The sequence below is a fragment of the Denticeps clupeoides genome, chromosome 20, assembly GCF_900700375.1.
Source record: "Denticeps clupeoides chromosome 20, fDenClu1.1, whole genome shotgun sequence".
NCBI lineage: Eukaryota > Metazoa > Chordata > Actinopteri > Clupeiformes > Denticipitidae > Denticeps > Denticeps clupeoides.
The window spans coordinates 11,486,160-11,498,294 of NC_041726.1; the positions used below are offsets into that span (position 1 = coordinate 11,486,160).

Sequence of the window (12,135 nt, forward strand, 5' to 3'; positions counted from 1 at the left end):
GCAGATCGCCACTAGATGTCCTCACATCACGTAAATAAGAAGACGACGTATCGTAAAATATTCGGCTTTTCTCGAGAATGTGCTGCCGTAATTTGACGAAGGCGCTACAGTTGAAAGAAACCTAATTAATTTGAACTACCTTTTATTCAGCACCTAAAAACATAAAACGTCCCGCGAAATACATCTCGCATGATGCACTTTGAAAGGGGGCGGGGTTTCGGACCCTCTTATAATCACTAAAAGCAGCGCACGCGTTTTCTGTCGCGTTTATTATTTGCGTCGGTTTAGCTTGTCGGACCGTGTTGGAAATGGCGAGCGTCGGTCTTCTCCACGCCTCGCACACGGCGAGATGTTTCCGTGCGACTCGTTGCCACCAGTAGGTCGGTCGCCGGCGAGACCGCGTTCTTCCGGGCCGGACCGGGGCGGCGCCCGCCACGCCACGTCGCGGGGAAACGCGGTCGGACGGTTTTACTCTCCCGCCGTTGATACGCGGCGAGGTTCGGGTCCGGCGCAGCCCGCTAGCCTAGCTAGCTCGCTCCGGCAGCGCAGGCGGCGTAAACTACGTAGGTTCGGCGCAGGCGGCGTAAAGTACGTAAGTTCGGCACAGGCGGCGTAAAGTACGTAGGATCGTCGCAGACTACGTAAAGTACGTAGGTTCGGCGCAGGGTGCGTAAAGTACGTAGGTTCGGCGGCGGAACGTATCTTCGTGACAGACCGACGCAGCAGCAACTTTCCACACGGCTTTCACGCGTGGACGCTAGAACGGCAGATTTCGGCTCGAAGGCGCTGAAGAAAGTGACGCCAACGCCCTCTTTAGCGGACTTTCGGTTATACTACTCGGTTTTATAAAAAGTTGCTGCAGCTGCCGAGTCCGAGCGGCCACTTTTTGCGCAGCTCCTGTCTTTTTGTTATAACGGGTTTGAAGCTACAGGTTATTTTTTTGGTCCGCCGGCGCGTCCAAGATGATGAAGTTTTGCCTCCGCCGAGCCGTGCGAGGCAGGCTGGTCTGCAGAAGTGCGGCGGCGGCGGCTCTGGAGACCCTCCCGCCGGCCTCCTGCTCGCTGCCCCGCTGCCTGGGCACCCACTCCCGCAAGGAGAAGCTGGAGCCGCTCAGCTCGCCCAAGGGCGCTAGAGATTTCATTTACGGCCTCCATCCCCAGGAGCGGACGTGCTTGCTGCAGGAGCTCCAGAGCTTTGAATCGATGGCGATAGCTCAAGGTAAATATATTTTAAGTTTATATTAATCAAACCAACCTAATGAATAAAAAAAAAAATGGCGTGATGTGGTAGCAGGGATTGGCATACTGCTTATTTAATAACCGGGTTACTCTTCAATAGTAACCCAGTCCCTGAGGAAGGTGTGGAGGTCTGGTGATTCAGTGTCAGGCGTGGTACATTCCTTTCCCTCTAACCCAGATCTTTCCATTTTCTCTGTCCTGGGTGATTAAACACTTTCTATGTGTGTGTATGCAAGTGAAAGTGAAGTGATTGTCATTGTGAAACACTGCAGCGCAGCACACTGTGACACAGCAAAATGTGTCCTCTGCATTTAACCATCACCCTTGGTGAGCAGTGGGCAGCCATGACAGGCGCTCTGGGAGCAGTGTGTGCGGATGGTGCTTTGCTCAGTGGCACCTTGACTGTTTGGGAATCGAACTGGAAACCTGTGTGTGTGTTTTCCAGGTCCTCTCGTATAAATGTTCTGTTTCTTGCTGGTAGGAAGTAGTTGATGACTTTCGGAGGACGGGTGTAAAAGTCGCAGCTAATGTAGATGGATATGAAACGATGGTCCAACGATGACCTACATAAATAAGCACTCATTTAAATTCCTGCAATCAATACGGCCGTCTCTGATGAATGGCATGAATGGTCAATGGCCATGAAGACAATATTTGATCTCGTGAATGTAATATTGCACTGTGCTTTTGCTTTGATAATGGAGAATTTTCCATGTGTACCAGAGACATGATACTAAAGAAATTAAATATGAAATAAAGAAACGCCCAGAGGGCCACAGAATAGGGTTTCTGAATGCTGCTTTATTTCATAATTTATTAGAAGATGGTTTCTTTCTTTTTCCCATCCACGTTCTCTGTGGATCCAGATGATGCCTCTTCCTGTGTATGTGAATTCCAGGAATTTAACACGAATTTCTCAGCTCAGATAACGACTAGACTTCAGCAGAATTATCGGTGCTCATCTTCTCGTCTGAGATCTCGCTGGTCCCTCGAGGCACCATTATATGCGAGCTGATGCACGACCTTTACTCCTCTAGCTGTGACACAATCTATAAATTGCACTCAGGCCTGGAACTGGAACTGTATTTCTGCTCCAGTCTCATGCCTCCAGTTTATCATTAGAATTGAATGATAACTCGCTCGCCAAACATCATACAGTATTTTTCCCCCATAGGTATTATTTACTATGCCCTTCTCTTTTGGAAGAATCTGGTGTGAAATAAACATTATATGCCAAGTTTTTTGTTTCACGCTTGGCATGAGTGTGAAAGCTCGGTGAACAAGCAAAGTCGATCGTTACACCGCGGTAAAAGCTGCCTGCAGAGCTGTACTGCATCAGCACCTCGACTGTACCACTGGCAGCTTTTATTATCAAGTAATAAATGCTTCTGACCACCTTCGCTGCACTGAAGGACTTGGAGAGCTTTTCAGGGACTGTCCCTGTCCCTGAAAGAGCCTTTAAAACTAGAGAATATATCCCTGTGCCGATGTTCTTGTGAGTGTTGCATCGGTGGTTTGCGGTCGTTACTCCGGTTTTTGAGAGGTAGCATCGTTTTATGGATTTCGGTTATTGTGTTGGAGGGACTTGCTGCGGATCGATGAGACCAAACAAGTGCCTACGCAGGACTTCGGCTGCCAGTCCCCCCGTAATGATTTTTTTTTTTTTTAAAGCAGCACGATGAAACATTTACTGTGGCTCATTTCTCAGGTCGTAATGCTTCCTTGACACCTGGGCTTTTAACTTTCCCGTCCTCTCTCATCCGCCTCCATCTGGGCGTCGGCCCCCGTATTTCTGCCTCACTAACACGCCACTCGTGCTTCTTCAACGTTCTGCAGCTCCAGAAAATTCCCCCGGCGGCGGACCGCGCCCGCCGGGCTCCGCAGAACGTGAGCAGCAGGGCTCCACGCCCCCCTTTTTACAGACATGAGTGTGGAGTGCTGTGGCTGCATCGTTCATGCGTTCTAACCCCGCTGCCCCGCCCCGCCCGCTGCACACATGAGCAGTTCTGATTCCACTTCATCACCCGGTTCTGTATTTTCCACGCGAGCCCCCTCAAACCCGCTGGAAGTAATGAAGACAGACACGCAGCAGGATGGGAGGCTTTTTAATTTCTTTGTGTGTGTGTGTGTGAATAACAAATAATTGTCTGTGTTAAATTGCAGAGACGTGCAATTCTGCAGTCATTACTAACGAAGTTGGGAAAGCAATAATGTTTGTGCTTCTGTTATTAAAGAAAATTCCGATTTTGTTTCATGCCAGATGCTCATATAAATCAAACAGCAGCTGGGTGTTATAACCGATGGTTCGACAACGCCGGAACAGCATGTGTTATGACTGAGTTTCTACTTGTGTTTAGGGTCATTTCAAATGGTTCTCCGGGAAAAAAATGGGTTTGAGTACAAAATATATCAGAAATAGTCGATGTAAACGTAGGAATTCATGTTATTATATTCAGGAATAATTACCAAACAATCTTACGTTTGCAGCTTGTTCGATCTCGACATCAATTTGTTGAATCGATTCTAATTATTATGTTGAAAGAGACTCGCATTAGTGACCCCAGCGTCCCTCTGGAGCTGAAGACTAATTGTTGCTGATAAAGTTCTTCTACGTGTATGCAGATATTCCATCCTTAACGGTCATTTCTAGCCACCAGAATCATTTAAACTTTAACGAAGTCCGGAGAGGATTTGATTGTCTTTTTGATGGTTTTCTAATGAACAACGGACTTCATATTTTTTTGCACTATTGCCTTCTGAAAACGGATAAGTTGGTGTGCTGAGAAGTGGGTTTAAGATGGCTTCCTCAGGAGACCCTTTCATCCTCCACACCTTCCTGTTTCATCCACTTCCGCTAATTTGCTCTCCGAGGAGTCAGTGGTTCGAGCGCGGCGCTGATGCCTTTTTTCTGTGGTACGGGCTTGGCTGTCATGTGGAGTTTAATGGCAGCCTGACAGGAGGCAGATGGCGATGGAGGCCAGACGGTGCGTGCAGGGATTCCGTATCATCTAATCGCAGCAGCTTCCTCCAAACACAACAATAAAACGGAGAAAGAAGAAAAGCTTCTGTCGTTTCGGCACAGTCCTGTAGGATTTCTCAGTTAAGGCTCAGACTCTGCCTGTAATGAACATGCCGCACCGACTCTGAATTGAATCTCAGGCTTAATGAGACACTTAATGCTGGTTTGGAGCCAGAAGTGAAATTGCAGCTGCTGCACATATTACTTTCAGGTTTTTAATCACTATTTTAATCAGCATTCGGCAAATAATCATTTGTTAATAATGAATATTTACATGCTGCAATAGGTTTTGACAATACTAGTGCGTTCGTATTGCATTATTGTCATGCCTATATTTAATTGATAATGTTCAAATGCAAATGCATGTGACTAGTCATGCAGCAGTCAGGGTTAAGGCAGGGTCAGGGACGTTTTGCGTCTCTTATGGCAGCCATGTGTCCCCAGCGTGTTCTTCAGACAAAACGCAGGCGCCGAAGAACAATTCCTGCGCTCGACTCTGCCAAGTGAAAGGCTGTGTGAAGTGTACTGTCTCTTCATTCTGTTGTGGCGGCATTCATATACATATCTTGCTCCTTTGTGAGTGATGAATTTATGGAATCTTTATCAAGTGCAAGAATATAGGTTAATTAAGCTAAATTAATTTGGGTACACTGCCAGGTTGAACGATGACCATGTTCATGTTTTTATAAAGTATTGCACAGATGATACGCAGACACAATGGCATTGAAAAACTTTATTGTGATTTGGTTAAAAGGACTAATATCTGATTGGTAAAAGCATTTGTGACACTAAAAGTACGTCAGGACGCTGCCAAAAATCACACAAGCAAATCCCACAATTTTAAAATGCATATTCCACTTTACAAATGAATACAACACCATTTCCAGATGCGCAATTGTTTTAAATATATGACATTAAACACTGTAAGATAAAAATATTGTTTTGTGCATCCTAAAAGTATTTTTTTTTTAATGCACAAAACACATGAAGCATATTTTTGAGCATTTGTGAGTTCAATCTACATTTGTGGATGTTTGATTAATGGCACTGTTCTGACTCCATGGGGAATATTTCATAACCCGAAGGTCAAAGTACTAGAAGTATATGGGTTTCAGTGCAATCTACCGACCATTTACCCCCTTTTACTTACTGTGTGTTTTGGGGTGTGATTAACTTTTCTATTAAAAATAACATTATGTGATTGACTACTTGTTAAACAGAGTATCTTTCTCAATTTGTTTTAGAGAAACTGGAAGCATCTCCTCCAAGTGCAGCTCAAGTAAGATATGGTAAGGCGTGCTCTTCATTTTTTTTAAATGAACCTGGTCGATTCCTGAGAGTGGACACAGATAGAATGCACAGTAATAATAAGCCGGTTTCATGTTCTGCCGCTGAAGTGCAGTCAACTGTTTCTCACTCTCTGATTTGATTGCAGTGCTTCTCCACAACGCCATTCCGTTCGTAGGCTTCGGCTTTCTGGACAACGCCATCATGATTGCTGCAGTAAGTAGAATGGTTTTCTCGGGCAGATTACATTCTGTAGACCCTTCAAGCTCCGATACGTTTACGAGAATAGCTTTATGGGAGGCCGGGGTATTCTTTACCCTTCTTACAAATACATTTTTGCTGAATATATACTGATTCAGTGACTTGTTAATGTGATCAGAAAGGTTTCGTGCACCAGCATTTTCTCCTGTTCCTAGTATTAATGGTACATTCTCTCTTCAGGGAACTCAGATTGAAGTGTCTATAGGTGTGACCTTTGGAATTTCAACCATGGCCGGTATGTGTCGCCGGCTGTGTCTGGTATCTGCACTGCTTCCTTTCTGGGACTCATGCAACGTTCACGTGGTTGTGCAATCTGCTGTAACTCTTGGGTTGTCACCAGTGCTGCATGGACTGTAATGCCATCTCACACACACACACACACACACCATTGCCCATTTAAAATATGAAACTGCTCAAGAATCATATCCAGACACTGTTCATGTTGTAAGAGACTGTTACATGTTAATGATTGAATATCTGCATACTTGTAGAGAGGAAATTTATCAGCAACATTTACTCTAGTTGTCCAGTGGAACACCGTGTTCACTAAGTCACAAGTCAGTGGTTATTAGAAAATCTTGAACACCTTCGTGCTAGAGGAGTTTCTGGTGCATCAGCCAGTTATGTTCTTATTTACTTTCTAATATTTTCTGTTCCAGCTAATTTGAAAATACCATGTAGCCGAGTGGTTACTTCACTCGTCTCTGCTGGGTTACATGCAGTGGGTCATGTGACAAATTGTCACTTCACTAATTTCCAGGAAATTTCAAAATGAGCCTGACCTGTGCATATTAGAATAATATGATGTTACTAGCACTTAGTTCTTTACACGTGTGACTCTACTGCTCTTGTTAAGTATAGCTGTCCAACTTTCACCAGCATTATTCCTCTTCCCTCAGCTGCTGCTCTGGGAAACCTGGTATCAGACCTGGCCGGCCTCGGGTAAGCAAACAATCTCTATTTTCATTCATGTCTTTTTCCTTTTAATATTTTTTTGCCCAGTTTACACATGCTCTCTTTGTAAGTTTTAAGCCAGTTGAATCTATGGTTAGTTTGGATGTGTGCTGCCAGTCCTTTCCAGCCTACTTTTATCCCTGTGTGTACATAAATGAGCTTACGCATGCATTTGATGTGCCTTTGTCTCACCCAAATGCCATCCTGATCCTCAAAATACATGTGAGGACCAGCAACAAACTCAATTGTATCGGTTTTATCTGGGTTTATCTGTTTTGTACTTGTGTGGTAAGGCTTGCAGGTTATGTGGAGGCTCTAGCATCCAGACTGGGCATGCAGATCCCTGACCTGACCCCCAAACAGGCTGATATGTGGCAAACCAGGCTCAGCTCTCACATGGTGAGCGTCAGAAACAGTTTCTTTCATCAAATCATTGTTGCCGGAGGCAATACTGCTCATACAAAAATAGTTTGATTGTGTTACGTGACCCATTTTTCCTATAAACCTCACCAGTGTCCCATGCTCCACTATTTTGGTGCTTCCAATGTACTTTTTATGAAGTCAACATTGTTTCATTTTCAGAAATGTAGGGTGGTAGTAGCCTAGTGGGTGAGACACTCGCCTTTGAACCAGAATTCCACAAAGTCACAGGTTCGAACCCCACTTACTACCATCTCCAGGGGGACTGTCCCTGTCACTACTGATTGTAAGTCGCTCTGGATAAGTGCATTTAAATGGGAGCTTTCCCCAATTATTTAACATTAATATGAGTTCCCCTAGTCTGTCTATGGTACTGCATTGGCTAGAAATGGCGAAATGTATAAAGAGTGCTTTGGTCATTCTGCCTTGCCATTCAGAGGGCGGCAGCTCAGATGTTCTGATCTGAAATTTGTCCCGTTAGACATCATAAGGGGAAAGGTTACCCCCCAATTTGTCATGCTTTTTCTGCCCAGAGAATTTTGCACCCTTTCCCTAAAAAAGTAGCTCCACCGACCATTATTACTTGTGCAAAGCATTGCATTTACTCAGTGATTGGATGAAAAAATGAGCACAAATGTATTTTTTAGTTCTGTCCCATGAGACTCTGAGGAACCAGTGGGTTAATACAATTTTTTTCTCTGGAAAAATGGCAACATGCCGAACATTGTTGTTGATGACATCATTTCCGCGAATGCCATGTCATTGTGGGACTTGATAAACGAGCACCAAGGCTGAATTTCGGAAATTGATTTCAGATACCGTGGTAGGGACCTCATGTCAGGGGACCTTTTATTTAAAATGAATTATTTCCAATAACGGTCATTTTCAAAAATGTGTTTTGTTAAGCAGGAGAGGAAAACCTGTACACTATACACCTAGCCCACTTTATGCATATTTATATTCAGCCTAAAAGATTATTTAGCATTTTTTATTCTCGTTTTTAAATGTACTGATCTTCTTTCAATGTCCTTGTGTTCAGTCCATGTATCTGGGGCTTAATTTTTCAATGCATGTTTTAGTTTTAATTTCCATTTTTTGCCATTTGTAGGCTGTAACATCAGAGTTAAGTGTCTTTGTGGGAGGAAAAGATTTCTCTATTAATTTGTGCTTTCTCAAAATATTCCCTCGTCTCCTGTAGGCCGCTTTTCTGCAGTTCATCAATCCCTTGCTCAGATTTAGACTCCTTTCTAGAGTCAGCATCTCAGAATATCCCAGTCAAACTGTCAAATCAACTGACCGTTACCATACTGGATCCCCTTTAGCCATTTATATAAAATACTAATAATGTGTGTTGCTGTTCTACTGTTAAAATAAATGTAACATCATAGCTTTGCTTTTAAGGCCAGGTCTTTCCCACTTCACGGACTCATCTTTTCATCTTCCTGTATCCTGTCTTATGTGATCTCTTCTGTTTTCACTAATATCCCTGTTCAAAAGACTGAATTTAGGTCTGACATCCATATATTACTTTTGGGAACAAAGTAGCTCTCTTCAAAGTAGGAAACATTTCATTTCAGGCTATACCTTTAAATTTATTCAATCTTTGAGAAATAATAATAATCTCTCCCCACCTACACCATATTTTTAACCAAGTTAATTTACTTTTCCTCCTCGCTTAGCTCTGATCATGCCTAGCCATTGAATCTTTATTTTAGTTTATTTTATTTGGTATGGTGCATTTCTGTAGAGAAATAGTGTGGGCCTCGGAGGAAAAAATCTTCTATTATCAGTTCAAAACTCTTATTTCTGCAGTGTATTTGTTCCCAGCATCAGTGCCTGATGGGCTTTGAATTGTTTGCAAGAAATCCCCCTTCCTCTCTCCACGTCTCTTGTATGTCTTCCAAGGAACTATAATTAATCTGGTTCTTCATGCTATATGGCTGCTTGCCGTACGTTTCACCGCGAAACATTTCTTTTTGGCTCTAGAACGGGTCACCCAAGTGCATCGTGTTCCATTTCTTTTCCATATGATTAAGAAGTCCTGCATACCCCATAGCACAAGAGACCTTAATGTTTCACAAAACTTTAATATGATTCATATCCTGTTCAAAAATTGTTGTGGTGTGGTATCAAAGGTTGGAAAGAATCAGAGCAGAGATGGGGGAGGTTTTTCTATATCAGCAAATGCCCTCCTTTCTCCTCCCTACTCACAAGCATAGATTTTTCTTCATCTTCTGGCGAGGGGTGGGTGCAAACCAACCAATCAAAATACAGGATCCAAACTAAATGTAGTGTAGGTGCGGTGTAATGTGAATGTAACGTAAGTCATTTGTCACAGGGAAAAGCGATTGGCGTGACGATCGGCTGCATTCTCGGGATGTTCCCTTTACTTTTCCTGAAGGACGAGGATGAGGAGGGTAAAGAAACATAACCGTCGATTACAGCACATCATTACTGCAGCTGAAGCACAATCTTGGGTTCGACTTGAGCACACCTACGTGCCCCAGGGCCGCACAACAGAAGACTGGAGCTGCCAATCATCTCAGTGTCTTAACGCATGAAACTGATTATTCCAAGTTCAACACTAAATGTGCATGAAGATGGTGCTGTTGCACACCAGTGCATCCTGGGATTTCGATGTTGCACTACGCGTACAAAGTCATACCCTATTCAGTGCTGGAGGTGGAAGTGGCGTTTTGAAAAGTATTAAATGCTAGTTTTATTCTGCTACGTATTTTAAACTCCGTGTCTGCAGACAGGCACATTCGCACTCGGGCTGCACACGCCTGTGCAAAATGGCCGGTCACATGCAGAACCAGTGCAATGACAGTGGTTTCCAAATAGGTAATCAGTACATGCTTGCGAGCATTAAACATTTCAATGGAATTCTTATTTAAATAAAAAAAGCAAATCAAGCAGAATTTGATTTGCATTTAACATTTAAACGAACAATTTTGGCATAATCACTAAATTCATGAACAGTTGACACTTTCTGAATAAGTTTTATTAATGATGAGTTCTGCTTTTCCTGCCTGCTTTCTCCTCCTATTGAATGTTAGTTTTTTATGGTGCTTGCTCGGTTTGAAAAAAGTGCTTACCTCACAGTGTTTTTTAATTTTTTTTTTCTGTAATATCTTTGTTAGTCATATGTCATAGGCAAACTGTTCTTTAGCACTGAACTTATACCTGCTTGTCTTGGTTTAGCATGCTTTCCTTTTACCTACAAGTCCTCTTAGCTGTAGATTATTTTAGATGTTCACCTAAATTGACCCTCTTCTGTCAGCTACATATTAACTACGTCAAGTCCGACCTCGCACGCTTGACCTTACAGACACACTAAAAATGAATGTTATTACATGGAAATGAATATTTTGAAGGATTTTAAGCACATGTATCAAGTAAATGTATTGCAGTTTTACATGTTAAGTAATTTATCTGTGTTTAGGTTTACAGAAAAAGCCTCGTTGAGGGCGGGCACTGTGTAGAAAAGTAGGAACTAAATTCAGACTGATGTCATAGGAAATTCTACGTGTATTGAGGAAAGAATTGGATGAAAATGTGTCCGAAAGCAGAAGCACTGGTTACTATAAATGAAGGCTGGAAGAATCAGTTGACTTATAAATGACTCTATTTTTCCAAAGACCAAATGTGTCTAGTTTTGTAATTTTATTTAAAGTAAAGCTCTTTGGGGAGCATTCTATTAAAGTAAAAATGCACATATATGCAATTATTATTTTCAGCATTGCCCACCGATATTCCTCTGAGAGAAAAGTAAATGAATTTCAGATTACTACAAATGCATTTGTAATATACTGTTACACACATGCAGGTAAATCTGTAAAATTCACAGAAAAGGCGAATTTGGATTTTTTTTATTTATTTATTTGGTCTAGGCTAGTGGGGGATCCGGTGTGGAACCCCTGATTCCGGTGTTTGTGTGGTAAATGGTGAAATATATATGCAAAGGCATGTAGCAACTGATGTTTGTTTATAATTGTGAGGAAACGTGTGGATTTGTATTTGATCTTTTTTATGCGATCCAGTCTTCATGTAGGCTCCAAAAATAAATGCCAACTTAACACAATTTATTGCATCATAGATTTATTCAGTATGTAAGAGTGGATTATGATCACTTTCATCATGTTTGTTAATAGTGCAATACATGAAAATTAGTGAAGATAGGACTATATTTGACTAGAAAGCGGTCCAGCTGAGACACAATCAATTAAAAACATTATTAATTGCCCATTTTGCAAAGTATAATCATGATTGGTTTGCTAAATGTGTGATTTATGTAACCCTATGAATTCCTAAAAGTAAAGCTGACACTAATATTTCAAACTATTACCTATTAAACTACTATAAAGTACTACCTCACACTGTGCTGCTGTGTTCCTATTATCATATTATGTCATATCACAACTACCACCATTATTATCATAGTATATTATATACCATGTACACTGATATGTTGTCATATTGCTGCTACTTGTCCGCCTGGTTTGTCTCAACCTTCACTATATTGTGGGTCTGTGCACAATGTCCTTTGTCACGCTTTGTGTTATTCCATTTGCAATATGTCTTTATTTTCACACAGTGAATCATTGAAGCTTCACAATCTCGTCTCTCTGTGTAATTGTAAGGTGAGATGACAATAAAGTTGACTTTTACTATTAGTCTCATGAGCGAGAAACACAAATTGGTTGCCTGCATAGAAACCCTCAGGCGTGACGTGTGTGTGAGTGTTAAATGATGACATTAATGTGTGAAATATTTAAAATGAATTAAAGCAATTAACACAGCTTTACTTAAAACACACACACACACCTGTCAATAAACAAATATAGCATTGCAACGTACAAGTTACCATCATTGCGAGACCAACAGTAAACGGCCACTTCCCACATCAATCTAAGTAGGAATAGTGTGTATCTCTATAGAATGGTCTGTGTCGGC

General features: G+C 42.1%; 1 protein-coding gene across 1 annotated transcript; it reads left to right on the forward strand.

The window, feature by feature from the left end:
• The first annotated feature begins 248 nt into the window (after nucleotides 1–248).
• On the forward strand, nucleotides 249–11,263 carry LOC114770659 (transmembrane protein 65-like). The gene is made up of 8 exons (XM_028964730.1): nucleotides 249–376; nucleotides 963–1,218; nucleotides 5,502–5,546; nucleotides 5,693–5,760; nucleotides 5,986–6,040; nucleotides 6,705–6,747; nucleotides 7,053–7,158; nucleotides 9,518–11,263. The coding sequence occupies exons 1-8, from the start codon at nucleotides 350–352 to the stop codon at nucleotides 9,608–9,610; spliced, it is 693 nt and encodes a 230-aa protein (XP_028820563.1). The 5' UTR covers nucleotides 249–349; the 3' UTR covers nucleotides 9,611–11,263.
• Nucleotides 11,264–12,135: the final 872 nt, after the last annotated feature.

Bases quoted from the DNA above. Each gene is read 5' to 3' on its own strand.
- LOC114770659 (XM_028964730.1), top strand. From the start codon at position 350: ATGTTTCCGTGCGACTCGTTGCCACCA. The intron at 1,219-5,501 runs GTAAATATATTT...AATTTGTTTTAG, and splicing joins ATCGATGGCGATAGCTCAAG to AGAAACTGGAAGCATCTCCT. The intron at 6,041-6,704 runs GTATGTGTCGCC...CTCTTCCCTCAG, and splicing joins TGGAATTTCAACCATGGCCG to CTGCTGCTCTGGGAAACCTG.